Raw genomic sequence first — 18,084 nt, 5'->3', positions numbered from 1 at the left:
ACAAAGTCAAATAAAAGTACATGTGTTCAGTTTCATACATTTATCTATAAAGAGTATATAACTGCACTCAATTTTCTCAAAGTGTCTTACTGAAAAAAAGACATTTACAAAAACAAGTATTTAAAACACTATTCAGGGGAAACCCACGAAACCTTCAAAAATAAAATTATACACAAGAAATCAGGGAAAAAAATTATTTTTAAAATTTTAAATCAGTGAAGACATTTAAAATGTTTTAATGGCAATAACATATCTCTATCAGATAATACAAGTATGAGAATTACTAGTAGAGATATGAAAAGACACATACTGTTTTAGATAAAGTTGAAATACAAAGTTTTCTGACTTTCACTCATTGTTTCTAGATAAAAGGATCTTCTGCCATCGTGTGGAAATTTTTGAAATTACAGTTACACAAAAATTCCTGTATCTGACTGGAGTATTCCAGTCAATACCAGTAAGAATGACTCCACTTGTAAACAAGATAAGTATTCTTAGAAAAACTTAGTGAAAATGACCAGGCACAGTTGTTACTATCTTCTCTCTTCTTCCGGAGAGAAGATGATGTTCACTGTAGCTTAAGGAAACTGCATGACTGACACGCCGCCTCTTTTTCTGTTTCCAAGACTCTTCGCAATTACGGCCATCCTAGGACTCTCGCAGTTTATGATCGTAAATTTTTCACTCTTTACTTATCTTTCTCCAACCTTAGGCACTTAAAACACCATATTAAATGGGGGAAAAAAAAAAAACAGAGTAAGCTACTTTATCTTGAATCATTAGTAACCACAGATGCTTGATACAAGTTTTACACATAGCAAAAAAAAAAAAAAAAACCCATATATATATACATATTTTAAAAGGAACCAGCTATTCATACATTCATATGCCTGATGACTTGAAAGTATATCTAGATAAAAACACGGATTAAAGTGCTTGGAATAAGCTTAGTATGCTATGAAATATAACACTGAATTCTCATGTATTTACAAAATATAACTTAAGAATTCCCGTAATCAGGATAAAATTCCTTAAATTATTAATTTTACAAACTATAATTCACATATTTGAATGGTTAAGTTTTTAATCCAACAGGTTGTTGTTCTTCACCTGAAAAATTACATTTTTTCTTTTGGAGGAAGGAAAACAAGATCTACTGAGCATCTGTTATAAGCAAAATACTGTCCTAGGAGCTTTAAAGCACACAAAGATAGTTAAAACATCATTTCTGTTCTCAAGGAATTTACCCTCTACTAACACAAGAAAAAGATGTACAGCAAATAACCATAATACACTGTAAACAGCATTTTTACTGTAAACAGCAAGAAAACAAAGACAAAATACAGAATTTTGCTTTTAATTGGGAGAATTAATCAAGAAAAGTTGATAGCAAAGGACTGGAGCTGTTTAGAAAGACATTTTGGATTTGGCTATACAGAAAAAGACAGGAAAACTTTTAGGCCGAATGAACAGTGAGGCCAAGACAACATAAGGCCACATGTAGAGACAACGCTCAGTTGAATATGACTGAAACTGAGGAGACCTGACAAAGAATTTTGAGATGTACGGCAGGAAAAAACATACTCAAGTCAGATTTTGCATAGTTTTGAACTCCACGTTAAAGAGATGTCAACAGGAGAACAGTGATGGCTTTTGACAAGGGTAATAATGTGATCAAAGTTGTGTTTTACAAGCTGCTAGGTAAAAGGGACTAAAGGCAAAATTATTCATGAAATTACTACAAACATCCAGAGGCAATGAAAATGGAGCCAACAGGTCAGAGTTCTGATATTGTAAAAGGACTCAACAGGTTTGACAACTAACTGGATATGGGAGACAGGAGAGAAGGAAGAATTAAGAATAATGAAATTACAAACTTTGTTTTCAGTACCTTTGAGATTTCTTCCTAGCAATCTCCTTCCTACCACACACTAGAGCTGAAACAGCTAACATTTACTGAGAACTTACTATGCGCAAGGCAACTACTGTGCATGTATTTATTATCCGATTCAGTCCTTAACTTCTGAAGTAAGTACTGTTGGTATTCTCATTTTACTGGTAAGGAAACTGAGGCTTCACTATCCAAGTTCACACAGTACGTGAAAGTGAAGTCACTCAGTTGTGCCCGACTCTTTGCGACCCCACGGATTGTAGCCCATGGAATTTTCCAGGCAAGAGCACTGGAGTGGGTTGCCACTTCTTTCTCCAGGGGATCTTGCTGACCCAGGGATCAAACCTGGGTCTCCCACATTGCAGACAGAGGCTTTACCTCTGAGTCACATGGTAAAGAGTTAGATGTTAATCAGTGTCACTGTTTATCATCAAAGTATTAGTTGACAATAATTTAAAATGAAATTTCTCACAGGACAGTTATATTTTAAAAAGAAACTCAAAGATAAAAAGATCTTCAAAATCTAAAGAACACAGTCAGATGAAGAACAGCAAGTGACAAGGTAGATATACTGAGCAGAGAACTATCTAATAATCATAAATTGGATGGCTAAGGGAAAGAGAAGTTTCCTCCTGTTCTCATATCAGTTTGCCCCGATGCCAAAAGACCAACATTCTAAACTACTATTCTTTAGAATACAATGAGCCTTATGCTATCTTATACAGACCTGTACCAGACTTACGAACTCCTAAAATATACTGACCACACACTAATCCTCTGTATCCCCTGAAAAACAGTAGGTACTGAATGACTGAGGGAACAAACAAACTCGGTTGAATTCCTTCTGTCTAGTTCCCCCTGGCAGAGTGTGACCAACATCCTCAGACAATTCCAGACCGAACGTTTGGAACAGTTTCTCCATGAACTCGTTGCTGAAGCCTCTGCTCCTGCTTCTCTGCTTTCCAGCTTTTGTCCTTACCAATGTCTTCTAGATTACCCCTGACACTCAAATTGTTCAGGCCAAGAACAAACAAATGCTTGGCCTTATTTATTGGTGTGCTGGGAGATGTCTGTACTGGGTCCCAGAACATCTCCAAGGGTTCTCTAACCCACTGTGTTCTTCCTCAGTTATGGAGGGAAGGCTTTACTTTCCGTGGAATCAAACGGTACCCGTCTAAAATCAGGAGAGGATTCTCTTTCGACTGACTATCCAATAGGCTGTGCAGAGGGTCTGGGAGATGGGGTCAAGCTTCCAATACTCTCGAGTTTAATTTGTATATACTTTCCCAGAGAAACAGTGTAACAACTGGTAATTAGGCTTCCAGACAGCCCTGAAGAAAAAGTCTATTGAACCACAGCACAGTTAAAGTATTACACAATGGCAACTACATTTTTTTTCATGATAAATCTACTGTATTTATGCTACATTGTGGACTAAATAGCTGTTTATGGTTAATACTGGTTAATAACACTTCAGTGAAGTGAAGTCGCTTAGTTGTGTCCAACTCTTTGTGACCCCGTGGACTGTAGCCTGGCCAGGCTCCTCTGTCCATGGGATTTTCCAGGCAAGAATACTGGAGTGGGTGGCCATTTCCCATCCAAGTATTAAGCAGAGCAATAAACTTTTGAGTATTATCACCAAACTACAGTTAAGTAGAAAGCTAACAAATATAATTAAAACCAACAAATACATCTTCTGTAACTAAGACAAAGCAAAATTTTTAAAGGAAAAGAATCATTAAGATGTGATTCCAGTTATGCTTTAAGAAAAGACAAAACTACTAAATAACTTTTTAAACTTTATATAACTTCATACTAGCCCTATTACTATTTAAGAAAATAGTTTAAAAATACACTGCAGTTCAATCTTAATATATGAACTTTTTGCCACCTCTTAATTAAAGGTGTTGAGCATATTTTGATAGCACTTAGTTGAAAAGAAAAGAACTAAAAGAATCTGATATGTCTCATTTATCAAAAGTGCCAAATCCAAATTTTGTTCTTCACATCAAACAGAAATTAAATTTTCTTCTTTTTAGACATATGTCTTGACATTTGTAGACATACCCTATTGAAAAGAAATTTGATGTAGGCAAATGCAGGTTTACACAGAGAAAGAAATTATGGGCTGATTATTCATTTTACAAAAGGATTAACAAAAGAATTTCTTTAAATAGTTATTCCCGCCAGTATACTTAAAATACAGTTAAAATTTTTAAAAATCAACTTATAAACAACTTTTCAGAAATGTACTCATAGCATAAAAGTAGTTACAAAAGTATCAAGCTTCCAATATGTTATTATTACAAACTGTGTCTCAATTGCTTGACTAATCTAGCCTGGGACACAAAAAGATTAAATACAACTGCTTAAAATGGCACAGAAAGGTATATTTACTATAGTTTTTTTATTTATTTATTTTAATTGGAGGCTAATACTTTACATTATTGTATTGGTTTTGCCATACATCAAGATGAATCCGCCATGGGTGTACACGCGTTCCCCATCCTGAACCCCCTCCCTCTTCCTCCCCGTACCATCCCTCTGGGTCATCCCAGTGCACCAGCCCCAAGCATCCTGTATCCTGCATCGAACCTAGACTGGCGATTTGTTTCTTATATGATATTATACATGTTTCAATGCCAGTCTCCCAAATCATCCCACCCTCTCCGTCTCCCACATACTATAGTTTGTAAATGCCTAAGTGCATGACTATCCTAATCATCAAGAAACTACCCAATTCTTCTTTAACATTTTATCCAGAGGCGAGCAAACAATGAGTCAATATGGCTAAAGGTAACCTAAGAAACCAAAGAGCAACGGGGCTTCTCTGCCTTCATTGCGCAGGCAAGCCAGAGGTACAAAACGAAGAAATATCCAGGGATCCCATCCGCACTGCAGCTGTTGCTTTGCTTTTGCAGTGTTCTGAGGAGACTCTCGAGAGTCCCTTGGACTGCAAGGAGATTCAATCAGTCCACTCTAAAGGAGATCAGTCCTGGGTGTTCTTTGGAAGGAATGATGCTAAAGCTGAAACTCCAGTACTTTGGCCACCTCATGCGAAGAGTTGACTCATTGGAAAAGACTGTGATGCTGGGAGGGATTGGGAGCAGGAGGAGAAGGGGACAACCGAAGATGAGATGGCTGGATGGCATCACGGACTCGATGGACGTGAGTCTGAGTGAACTCCGGGAGTTGGTGATGAACAGGGAGGCCTGGCTGCTGCGGTTCATGGGGTTGCAAAGAGTCGGACACGACTGAGCGACTGAACTGAACTAAAGAAGTGCTCCGAGATACGGAAGACAAGGTCTGGGAAAAGGAAATCCAAATCTGATGATCTAGACATGGAGCATTTTGGAACAACTGAAGGAAGCAGGAAGGACTCCTAACGCTCCCAAGTGGCCAACTACTGGGTGTATTCCCTGTTCCATGCTCCACCCTGAGGCCACGCCCACGAGCCCCGTACCTCCACTGAAGACCAGACAGACACGGAATAACTGGACAGCAAAAAAGCAGCCTTCCAATAATAAGGCAGTGAGGCCAGAGGAGAAACAGGAAAAAGGAGAAAGATTTAAACAACTGAGGAAAATCTGATGGTGCAAAAGAGACAGCTGCTGCCTGAAAAAAAGAAAGATGAAGAGGATGACCGGAGGACAAGAGGAAGAGAGGGCTAGGAAAAGGCCAGGGAAATAAAACTGAGCATCTAATGCCACAAGAATTCCAGAGCCGGGAAAACCCCATAACAAACCTCTCTGAGGTGGCTCTGCCTGCATTAGACTGAATTAGATTATGATCCTACTGCAGTTTCTACAAGTGCACCGGAAATTTTAAGCAGTTTACATGAAGTAGCCAAGGGTGTTATGAACAGCCTGAAACTGTATCAAAATTGCACATATTTCCAAACATTTTAAAATAAGAAGTTTTGCTCACTCTGTGCATCTTGCTTATACTAGCTTTGTAAAGGCATTTAAATGTTTGTGATATTTTTGCATGTGTGCTATGTTACCTCACTTTTGTTCAACTCTTTGCAACCCTATGGACTGTAGCCCGCCAGGCTCCTCGGTCCATGGGATTCTCCAGGCAAGGCAAGAATACTGGAGTGGGTTGCCATGCCCTCCTCCAGGGGATCTGCCCCACCCAGGGAATGCTTCTTGTCTCCTGCACTGGCAGGTGAGCTCTTTACCACTAGCGCCACCTAGGAACCCTCATGGTGTTTCTGAATGGTGTTAAATGGTGTTAAATACGGTTACTGGCTAGAAATCCTGCATTATCCTGCACATATCTGTACCTTACAGAATAAGTAACTCAGCCAGCCAGGTTGGGAAGTGTGAGGCAGTGAACAAGGTGCCTTTGGGAGGTGTCAGAGCTTTGGGCATGTGCTGTGAAGCTGTACCCACTGATGCTGTGTGCTGATGTTGCTGCAGTTGTTTATATATACATATATATAAACACATACATACATGTATGTATTTGCCATGTGATAAGCTACTAATCTTAGTTTGAAAAGGGAGAAGTTCCTATGAGAAGTGCGCGATTTTTTCATTCAATGGAATAGTTTTAAACAAACTGTGGACAGCTACGTCTTCACCAAAGCGTCACTAAAGCAAAGTCCAGAATCCTTTGCAACTTAACCATACAGCAAACAATAGTCACTTTTTTGTATGGTTATAATGTGTTTTTTTTTTTTAAGAAGAAAAAAAAAAAGACCGTGTACATGTTTAAAATCTATTCAGATAAAGCAAAAATATTTTAGTGCTTGAAAGCCAAAATTCAATTTATGTTGAAATGCTTCAAGTTCTACTGATTCAGGACCAAAGAAGACCAAAGACTTGTAAATAAGATAAATATGATCCTCCCTTGGGAACTGAGCTAATTAAATCAACATGCAGTGGGAAATACCTGAATTCTCTCAGGCCCCGAAGACACATCAGGTAGCTTAATCTATTAACACACACTAATAATAATAATAATGCTTTGATAGAAGAAAAAGGTGCTTAAAATAAAGTAAAAAGAGGGGGCAAACTTCCTAAATATGTGTTCTGCACTGTCCAGGAGAAAAGGGGAGTCCTGCAGGAGGTCCCACAATGTTTTCCGCTGTAAACTAAATGGATGTTTTCTACTACAAGCACAGTGACGCCTGGTGAGCAATCTCTCATGCGGACTTGCTTCCCATTATTTTAATTCCATGTTTACCAGGCAACCTTCTAAACACTAATTCAGTTTCCCAGAAAGCTGAACAGAGGTCCACCATCCCTGACTCACAATTCTGAAGTCAAAGAAGTTTCAAAATACAAAAGCTCCTTTTAGAACTCATCTGGTGGCAAATCCTGCCCTAAATGGCCATGCAGCTTTTATTTACTCCACTTAATATGAAAAGTCAAAAGCTTAAGCAGAAATATGAATGTACTTGATTATAGGGTGCCACTCCAGATCCCACTGGAGTGTTTCTTACAATCCAATCACACTCCTTACCTTTCTAAAATCTAAAAATTCTAAATTCTGAGGAACCTCTGAAAGAAGTGTCCCTAGATCTAAATATAAATATTCTGACTCCTGGGCTTCACCAGCCCATTCCCCTACCCAGAGAAATCAGTATTCTACCATACAGTTCAGTATTATATAAATTTAGTTAGTGTGATAAAGGACAGAAATGGTATGGACCAAACAGAAGCAGAAGATATTAAGAAGAGGTGGCAAGAATACATGGAAGAACTGTACAAAAAAGATCTTCACAACCCAGATAAACACAATGGTGTGATCACTCACCTAGAACCAGACATCCTGGAATGTGAAGTCAACTGGGCCTCAGGAAGCATCACTACGAACAAAGCTAGTGGAGGTGATGGAATTCCAGTTGAGCTATTTCAAATCCTGAAAGATGATGCTGTGAAAGTGCTGCACTCAATATGCCAGCAAATTTGGAAAACTCAGCAGTGGCCACAGGACTGGAAAAGGTCAGTTTTCATTCCAATCCCAAAGAAAGGCAATGCCAAAGAATGCTCAAACTACCACACAGTTGAGCTCAACTCATATGCTAGCAAAGTAATGGTCAAAATTTTCCAAGCCAGGCTTCAATAGTACATGAACCGTGAACTTCCAGATGTTCAAGCTGGATTTAGAAGAGGCAGAGGAACCAGAGATCAAACTGCCAACATCCACTGGATCACAGAGAAAGCAAGAGAGTTCCAGAAAAACATCTATTTCTGCTTTAGTGACTATGCCAAAGCCTTTGGCTGTGTGGATCATAACAAACTATGGAGAATTCTTAAAGAGACACGAATACCAGACCATCTGACCAGCCTCCTGAGAAATCTATATGCAGGTCAGGAAGCAACAGTTAGAACTGGACATGGAACAACAGACTGGTTCCAAATAGGAAAAGGAGTACGTCAAGGCTGTATATTGTCACCCTGCTTATTTGACTTATACACAGAGTACATCATGAGAAACACTGGGCTGAATGAAGCACAAGCTGGAATCAAGACTGCCAGGAGAAATATCAATATCCTCAGATATGCAAATGACATCACCTTTATGGCAGAAGGCAAAGAAGAACTAAAGAGCCTCTTGATGAAAGCGAAAGAGGAGAGTGAAAAAGTTGGCTTAAAACTCAACATTCAGAAAACTAAGATCATGACATCTGGTCCCATTACTTCATGGCAAATAGATGGGGAAACAATGGAAACAGTGACAGACTATTTTGGGGGGCTCCAAAATCAGTGCAGATGGTGACTGCAGCCATGAAATTAAGAAACACTTGCTCCTTGGAAGATAAGTTATGACCAACCTAGACAGCATACTAAAAAGCAGAGACATTACTTTGTCAACAAATGTCTGTCTAGTCAAAGCTATGGTTTTTCCAGTAGTCATGTATGGATGTGAAAGTTGGACTATAAAGAAAGCTGAGTGCCAAAGAATTGGTGCTTTTGAACTGTGGTGTTGGAGAAGACTCTTGAGAGTCCCTTGGACTGCAAGGAGATCCAACCAGTCCATCCTAAAGAAGATCAGTCCTGAATATTCATTGGAAGGACTAATGCTGAAGCTGAAATTCCAATACTTTGGCCACCTAATGCGAAAAACTGATTCAGTGGAAAAGACCCTGGTGCTGGGAAAGACTGAAGGCAAGAGGAGAAGGGGACGACAGAGGATGAGATGGTTGGATGGCTTCACCTACTCGACTGACATGAGTTTGAGTAAACTCTGGGAGTTGGTGATGGACAGGGAGGCCGGACATGCTGCAGTCCATGGGGTCACAGAGTCAGACACGACTGAGCAACTGAACTGAAGTTAGTGTGAATATGTTACCATCTCTGGGTATACTGATAAACGTCAAATTCCAAATCTACAAGATCAATTACCCAGGTTTATGCTGACAAGCCCAGGTGGCACAAATCTGTCTAGAATCACCATCCTAAGCCTACTGTCTCCCAAGCCACCTTCCATCCTCTGTCTGACCTGCCAGAAGACAAACTAACAATTAACCAATCTCCTCTGCCAGTTATAATACACTGTCAGCCTTCATGCAACTTTCTACAATAGTAGAAAAAGAAAAGGTGAAAAATTAAAATGGATTTCTAAGTAACAATTTTGATCAAATTAAGTTATTGGAGAATTATCACTATTTAAACATGATCGCTAAGAAATTAACATGAGAAGATTCTTCACGTTGCTTAAAAAGACTTAACACTATACCAGGTAGATAGCCCTGCTGACTCTTTTCTAATCTCAATTTACAGCTCTAAAGGTTCTAAATTCTTAATATATCTTCTGGTGGTTAGGGAAAAAAGAGTAATAACTAAAGTTTAATTTTTAATCCACACATATTTATTCTTTTCCAGTAACAGTTTATAGTTTTCAGTGTACAGGTTTGCAGTGTACATCCTTTATCTGAAGTTTCCCTTCATATTTCATAGTTTTTTATGGTAAATGGTATTTTAAAATTTTATTTTCCAAGTTTTCACTGCTAGTATAAAAAAGTACAGTTAATTCTTATATATTAGTCATGTTACCATACAACATTGCTAAACTGACTTACTAAATTCCAGAAGATTCTTTGTAGATTACATCAAATTGTCTACATAATCTTATCACCTGTAAATAAAGGCAGTTTTATTTTTTTCTTTTCAATCTGGATGCCTTTCATTTCTTCTCTTGTCTTATTTCAGTGGTTATTTACAATACTAAAAGTCTACACATTTGATTGTTTAATTTTACAATGCTCAGCAAGAAATAATAAAATATATCACTGAGATTCATTAAACATGAAGAAGTCTAAGTTTACCCTAAATAATTTAAGGGTAAAATTACAAAATATATTTATAATGTGCTGGTTGACTCACTGAATGAGATTGCCTGTGCTTTGTGATATAATCAGAAACAGAAACAATGAGCATATTCAACTGCATTTTTTAAAAAATCACATTTATTGGCTTTCCTATAATTACTAAAGTAGCACATGATCTGGAATTTTGAGATACTAGGAAGAAAATTATAATTATCCTTAATCCTATCACCCAAAGATAAACACTGTTTATGTTTAATTGTATCATGAGCAGTTTTCTACAGCATTAATTCTTCTAAAGCACCGCTACTAAGAGCTCCATACTAACCCATCCATCATATAGCTATGTTATAATTTCATTCTTCTCCCATCACTGGATACCACAATGCTTTAAAGTCTTCACTATTACCATACACATTAAGCACAGCAGTTAAATTTGTATATAAATCAGAACAACCTCTTATTAGAGTCCCTTTTGCCCATTCCTTTATTAAAGCTACCAGTGTTTTCCTAATCCAAGCTCTTCTTATACTAATGCTATCAATCATCTATCACATTAATCCCAAATATATTTCATTTGCCTTTTTATTTTTTAATTCAGGAATTAGTAATTTTATGTTAATGGTAACTATTACAAAGACAAATAAAATATATTTCGTCTCTATTATCCATTCTATCACTATAGCAATACAAAGCCTTGAAACTAAAAGAGTAAAGAGAAAAATCAGTGGTGCCGATGAGAAGTGTAAAGTAGGTTAAGCCATTTGATATAGTTTTAACTCATCTCGTAATATAATCATATCTTAGGTAAAAGAGAACTCGGTCCATCCTTAATCTCAAGGGTAAAATATTACTTCCCCTACTAAGACAACTGAAGTCCAAAGAAAATTCCCAAAAATCCCACAGGAGACATTTGTCTGGCACTGCAGTAACTTCCATCCTCATTTTGTTAATGAAAACAATCTTTGAGAGAGAGATGTGTCCCAGTTAGCACCCTGGGTTAATAAACATTAAATTATTACCTAAACATTTCCCTATTAAGCTAGAGGTGTATTTGATAGAAATCTAATTTTAAGAAACTTCCCTGTCCCTTAAGAAAAATACCCAAAATGGAAAACAAACCAAATATACAAATAAATTGTAAGAAAAATTCAAAGAAAAAAATATGTAATCATTCTATATTAAACAAAAGTTGAAGAGTTTTTTGGAAACATTTCAAAAATAACATGATCATGCGCTAAGAACACAAGGTTTTCATTGCAACTAGTTGTGTTCTAGCACACAGGTCATTTCACTTCTACAAGCCTTAGTTTCTTCATCTTTAAAATGAAAAATCTAAGGAGCCCCATTCGAGACGGCAGACTAGAGAAATCACAGCAGCTTATTTCTTCTTCACCCTTCCAAAATTCCACTGATCTGATAATAAAGACACTTTTAAAGGAGCAATCCATAATAATTAAGAAAGGAGCCATTAGAAGCCAGAGTTCAATAAATTTCTCAAGATGGAAACCAGGTGGAGGAGTGTAATTAATAAAATAGCCTCAATAAAAGCAGTCACAGCTTCAAACAGAAAAGATCTGAGGATACAGCCAAACTGCTAGAATCAACTGAACGCGAACACCAGGGAGGTAAAGAGGAGGAGGAGTCAGAAGCAAACGCAAGGGAGATTAACCGAAACTCTGTAATTCAAAAAATTATTCTCCAAGAATAAATAAATGTTAACTTTCTAATCACCACACCTCACTCTATGCAGAGTTCTTAGTTTATTATTGCTTTACTTATAAATTTGGACAGATAACCAAAATTCACAAGATATTGGAAAACTGAAAACAAGATACCAAAGTAAAATAAAAACTGTCCCCAGAAGAGATAAATTAAGGAATAAAAAAGAATATAGGTATTTATTATAAGCCCTTCTACACAACTTAGTTTTTTTAACTACACGCATACATACTTTGGTTTTTCAAAAAAGCTTAAGTGCATTAACTGAAAAAAAAATTTACTGAAGTCCTTTCAATCAATTATAATACTCTCCCTATGTAAAATTTCAGACGTTTGCTCTTACTAAGCAACTGTAAAACATAATTATGTCATAAGTAAACCAGTAAGATTAATATTATGCATACAAAATCTTTAAATTCTAGGCAAAACTTTCAAATTCTTAACTCTGTGTGGTATACAGATACACACACCTCTACAAACACATAAAGTCTTGTTTTAGAACCATAACCACTAGCATATTAACATTATCATGCTATTATCATTATTTTAAATCTATAAATTCAAATACATTTAAAATCACTTAAATAAAAAGACATACCTCTATGTTCCAATAATATAATATAAAGTCGATAATATATGCAATGTTGATCAAACTATTATTTTTTAAAAACATCTTTAGCTACTTCATAAGTACTGTTATAACACATCTCATGACACCAATTAAAAGTTATTTCTCTAAACAAACAATATCTTAAAAACTTCCAAATGGTTCAGAAATTGAAAACAGAAACATTTTATATTCCAAGGATATACTGTTCCAAATCCTCTCCTTTAACCCTTTTTCAACCATTAGTTAAGGACCACAGCCCAGCTAAATTTTTAAAATGGTAAAGCTTAATGTGGAAAACACACGTGTAACACATCACCATTCAATCAACCATCATCCAGTAAACCATCACAAAAGCAGGTAACCAGGAAAGGAAAGAGAACGTTGCTTTGCAGAAGTAGCTAGGAACAACAGAATACAGGGAAAGGGAAGGCGCGCACCCAGCACTGCACCAGCGCCTCCATCCTCTTCACCGGCACTGGCCTGTCTCTGCCCACCTTCCAGTCCGGGCACTTGCGTTCACATCGTTGGCCTACCGACCGACGACAAATAATAAACGTTAACTCGCTCTCTCCACTCACAATCTGTCACCTGAGTATCAGAGGAATATTTCAGAACATTGTCACTTGGCTGTCCCATCAGAATTTTTAACACAAAAATGAACGATACTGAACTCATCTGCCACTGCTCCTTCTGTACACACACACACACACACCCCTATTCTGGCTACTGGTATCATATTCCAAAACTTAAGAGTTATCCATTCTGTTTCCTCCCCTCTAACTAATCTTGTATTGGTCACCAACTCAAGTTCTAGTCTACTGTAGAAAGAGTAACACAAAAATCCATACTCTCCATCCTCAACAGCTCTGTCTTGGTTCAGTTAAATATATTAGGGTTGTTAGTTACATTATATATATATATCTTATATATGTATTTATATAGAACATATATTTATATATATATTATACACATAAATTAATATGTATTAATATTTATATTAATTTATCAATATAAATTGAACATTTTATATCATATATAAAGTATATATTTAAATTAATTTGTTATATTATTTATATTGTATTTATATTAATTTAATATAAATTAACTGTTTACAAATATATTTATATATTATATAACAGTATCTAAATAAAATATAATATATAAATGAATAGTTTATATATAAATATATAGTTACATTATATATATTATATATATTAGGGTTTATATATATATAAAGTTCTGTAAAACCTTCTGTTTTTTTTAAAATCTTACAGAAAAACTCAAGCGAACTTTTTTCCTACTCATATTTGGGATCACTGCATCTCTCCTAAAAGCTCTCCCTGCTTTCAATCTGGCTTAATTCTTCAATCATTCCTTTCTACTCCTGTTGAAATGATCTTTCTAGAATATAACTTGAGTCATTTTCATCACCACTGCTTAAAATCTTTCAATGACTCAAAATAAAGACATAAAATCCTTAGAAAAATATCCTGTTTCTTGTCATCTCTTTAGCTTTAATCACTTTCTAATCTCCCATATAATACACTAAATTCTGATCACTGCAGATCCTGGAAAAACTTTCACTGTTTCTTACCTCAATACCTCTGCATATGTTTTATTTCCCCTTTCCCAGGGTCTTTTTCTTGACAAGGCAACTCTGACTTGCCCAAATGTCCTCTCATACATTACATGTGGCCTCGATTTCCATTCCTTCTTTGGTCCCACAGCATTTTAACAAACACCCTTCCATACTATAAATGTCTATTAACTTGAAACTTGGACACCATAAACGTGAAATACATGTATTATTCATTTTTGTGTCCCACAATGCTAGCACTCTGCCTCGCAGTAAGTGATCAATAACTAAAGAACGCTGAAGAATTTTTGCTTTTTCCAGAAACTTTCACTATCAGCCTTGCCCAGAGACACAGAACAAAGCAGCTACTTAAGGAAAACAACTGAAACCAGGCAAGAAAGCAGTAAGTAGGGCCCAAAAAATGAAAAATTAAATGCACTTTTCAAAGCTGTTCCTGAGAAATGTCTCACATTCTAACACAAACATGTCATACTTGCTATTTAATTTTCAGTGCTTATTCTGATTTCCAAGAAAATAAGTGGTAAAAAGTTGTTCTCTCTGCAACTGGGTCAGCACAGAAAGAAAAATGGGAGGTATTCTGCAAAACTGAGCAGAGTTAGAATTTTTAAAGTTCCGTAATAAGTAAGAACCCCGCCTGATCCACCCAACCCCAATTCCACTCTTTATAGAGTTGTCTCTTAAAAGACTTGGGAGTAAGATTACAATGGGTATTTTACTAACCAGTTATCATTCTTCATAGAATCCCAAAATATTTTCCTGAACTTAACATTTTTTTCTTTTATGGTAAGGAATTAACATAAATTCACTACTTTGCAAATATGCATTTACATTTTTATCCTTAAGATAAAATGAAATACTTTCCTCTTACCATCCCTCAAACGGTCCGTGAATAGAAATTTGCCCAGTTGAACTCATCCTAATATTTATAACATTTTTCTGGGATCACAAAAGGGAATAGAGAACTCTCCTGCCAATACTGAGCCCCCTATCATTCCTGATCCTCCCCCTTTCTCTTTAGTACCCACATGCAACTTTGCTCTTTAAAGTAAAACAAATTCAAGTTCATAAGTAATTTTAGAAGTGTGTGAAAGAATCCCAGAGACCAAATGTCACACAGCACTGGAATAATTTTTTTTTTAAAGCTGAATACCTGACACCAAGTCTAATGGGTTGATCAACAGTGGTGTTTTTTTTACTTCAGTTTTTTAAAAATGTCTATTCTTATTAATGTCTCTAGGCTATTATCGGGCTTCCCTGATAGCTCAGTTGGTTAAAAAAAAAAAAACACAAAAAACAGAAGAACATCCACCTGCAATGCAGGAGACCCCCGTTTGATCCCTGGGTTGGGAAGATCTGCTGAACAGGGGAAAGGCTATCAACTCCAGTGCACTGGCCTGGAGAATTCCCCAGACTGTATAGTTCATGTGGTTGCAAAGAGTCCACACTTCTGAGCAACTTTCACTTTCAGCCTATGATATTCTGGGTTCCTATTCTTTCCCTAAAAAGTTTCGTTTTTAGGATCTCCCAAAACGCCCTTATTTCTTTCCAACATAGAGCTAAACTCCTGGTCCTGCCACAAACTGATCTAGCTTAAAAGATGTCACTTACATTTACATACACTAATTTAGAGCTGTGTGAGTGTGTGCTCAGTCGGGTCCCAGTCTTTACAACGCGATGTACTGTAGCCCGCCAGGCTCCTCTGTCCACGGCGTTCTCCAGACAAGAATACTGGAGGTTGCCATTTCCTCTTCTAGGGGATCTTCCCCACCCAGGTATCCAGTTCATCTCTCATGCACTGGCAGGTGGGTTGCTGTTTTTTTTTTAACCACTGAGCCACTTGGGAGGCCCTAATTTAGAGGTGCATATTGTAAATACTGTTATTATTCTGCAGATGAGATAATAAAACTAGGAAAAGTGATATAACATTTAATAAATGCCAGTACTTTAATTTGAATCCAGTTCTTCTGACTTCAAGATCAAGTTACCATATTAAAAGAAAGCAGTCTGCATTTACAAAGATTCAACTTCCCTGGCTCTAGGCGACCTTATTGCATCTAATAAATATACTTTTTAGGCAAATTCTACATTTCACCCTCGTTCTAAATGTCCTTCTTGAAAGCATCAATGAGGCTTGTACAATAAAAAATTCTGCGACTCAGTTAAAAAGTTCTGTGTTCACCCTAATATTCATCCTTTGGGCATTTTTTTTTAAACAGCCTTCAGTAGTTTCTGTAGTCATCAACTTTTTAGGGTAAGAAATTGCTTAACTCGGTTCTTCAACCAACACCACTACGTGCTTTCAAATACCTGTCCCTTTAATTGTCAATTCCATTCCTTTCCTGCTATTTGGAAATCATATCTGGGGGTAATCCTGCATGGCTCCCAACCCCACGAAATACTCTAAATACTCTGGGGGCTTCCCTGGTGGCTCAGTGGTAAAGAATCCGCCAACTAATACAGGAGACACGGTTCAATCTCTGATTGGGTAAGATCCCACATGCCAGGGAGCATCTAAGCCCGTGGGCCACAACCACTGAGCCTGTGCTCTAGATAGAGCCCAGGAGCCGGAACTATTGACCCCACCTGCGGGCAACTACCAAGCCCGCGTGCCTAGAGCCCGAGCTCCGCGACAAGAGAAGCCACAGCAATCAAGCCGACGCACTGCAACTAGAGAGTAGCTCTCGCTGGCCACAACTACAGAAACACCCGCGCAGCAACGAAGACCCAGCATGGCAAAAAAAACCCAGTTACTTAAAAATATATACTCTGAATATCTTCTGACTTCACTCAGAAAAAGGAAGGGAAATCAAAGGAGCTAATGCCTCTGCTTAAGATCTAGTGCAATGATGCAAATTAAAAAAACGTGACTACGTGAAACGAAGTACATGATTACGAAGAAACCAGCTTTCACCTAACTTAACTCTGACGAGCATTTTTGCCCACCGCTTGTAATAAACCCCAGGCTTTTCCCATTTCTGTTATCAGTCATGACATAATATGAGAATATTAAGACCCAACAAAGAGCACTGGGATTTTTTAAAATGGTGATTATAGAAACAAGCCTCTAAAACTCTGAAAACTAGTAAGGAGAAAACTATTATCAACAGGCGCTTGCTAAGTGCAAGGCACTGGAGGGGCCAAAAAACTGCCAAACGGGAAGCTCTTTAAAAACTTAACGGTGACTTGGTCAATTCTGTAACCTCCATCCTCACCCCTCCAGCGCCAGGCAAAAGTCAACTGAGTTTGACGCGCTGGTGTACGGGATGTGCTGAGGCGAGGACCCGTGGGATAGAGACCGGCTTGCATGTAACTTTGGGAGGTATTGTTTAAACGGCTCTGCGCTGTTCAGTTCAAACGGAACAGGCTGCCGCTCCGTCCGAGCTTGCGTGGGGCCCAGGAGACCAGCCAGGTCAGGTGGTCTCTCCTAACTACAAACCGGGACACCTCTGAGGGACCCCAAAGGTCTGGGGCGATGAAAACCAGAGTTACTTGCCTCCCATTCCTGCAGGAATCGCTCGGCCTCTTTAGAACCGGCGGTCTTGTGTCTCCTAAATTCGTCCTTCACGTACTGGTCGCCAAGGTCTTTGAGGTCTGGGGGCAGAACCCGGTGCAGCAGCAAAATGCGCCGATACAAGGCCCGGACACGCGAGACGTGCGGGGCAGACATAACGCCGCGCGTGGACCCCAGGCCGCGCCTGCGCAGAAGGTCAGCACCCGCTTGCCTCTCTTTTCAAGCCGGATATAAGTAACCCGAACACAAGCGGAAGACGGCACGCGACCTTCATCCGGTTTGGTCCGTTCTAATATGAGGACCTTCCTGAAACACGAGCGGGAGCGGCAGGCGGGATACGGGCCGGTCCTCCTTCCAATGGGGCGTGGCTTTCGCGGAGAGCTTGGGATGCTACCACTCTAGGACTGAGTCCCGGGCCGAGGGGGTCCTCCACCAAGAGTCTGACCTGGACCGCTTGTCAGTTACCTGACCTCAG

The 18,084-nt window shown here is 38.1% G+C and overlaps 1 protein-coding gene across 1 annotated transcript in view; it reads right to left on the bottom strand.

Annotated features, from left to right (window-relative positions):
• Positions 1 to 17,820, bottom strand: part of SDHAF3 (succinate dehydrogenase complex assembly factor 3) — an 87,827-nt gene extending 70,007 nt beyond the window's left edge. Inside the window, exon 1 of the mRNA XM_052639122.1 lies at positions 17,592 to 17,820. Within this exon, the coding sequence (XP_052495082.1) occupies positions 17,592 to 17,765 (174 nt within the window). The 5' untranslated portion in view covers positions 17,766 to 17,820. The remainder of the gene's footprint in view (positions 1 to 17,591) is intronic.
• Positions 17,821 to 18,084: the final 264 nt, after the last annotated feature.

The sequence above is a fragment of the Budorcas taxicolor genome, chromosome 4, assembly GCF_023091745.1.
Source record: "Budorcas taxicolor isolate Tak-1 chromosome 4, Takin1.1, whole genome shotgun sequence".
Taxonomy (NCBI): Eukaryota; Metazoa; Chordata; class Mammalia; order Artiodactyla; family Bovidae; genus Budorcas; species Budorcas taxicolor.
Note: the sequence above shows the minus strand (reverse complement) of the source record. Positions and strands in the feature narration are given on the sequence as shown.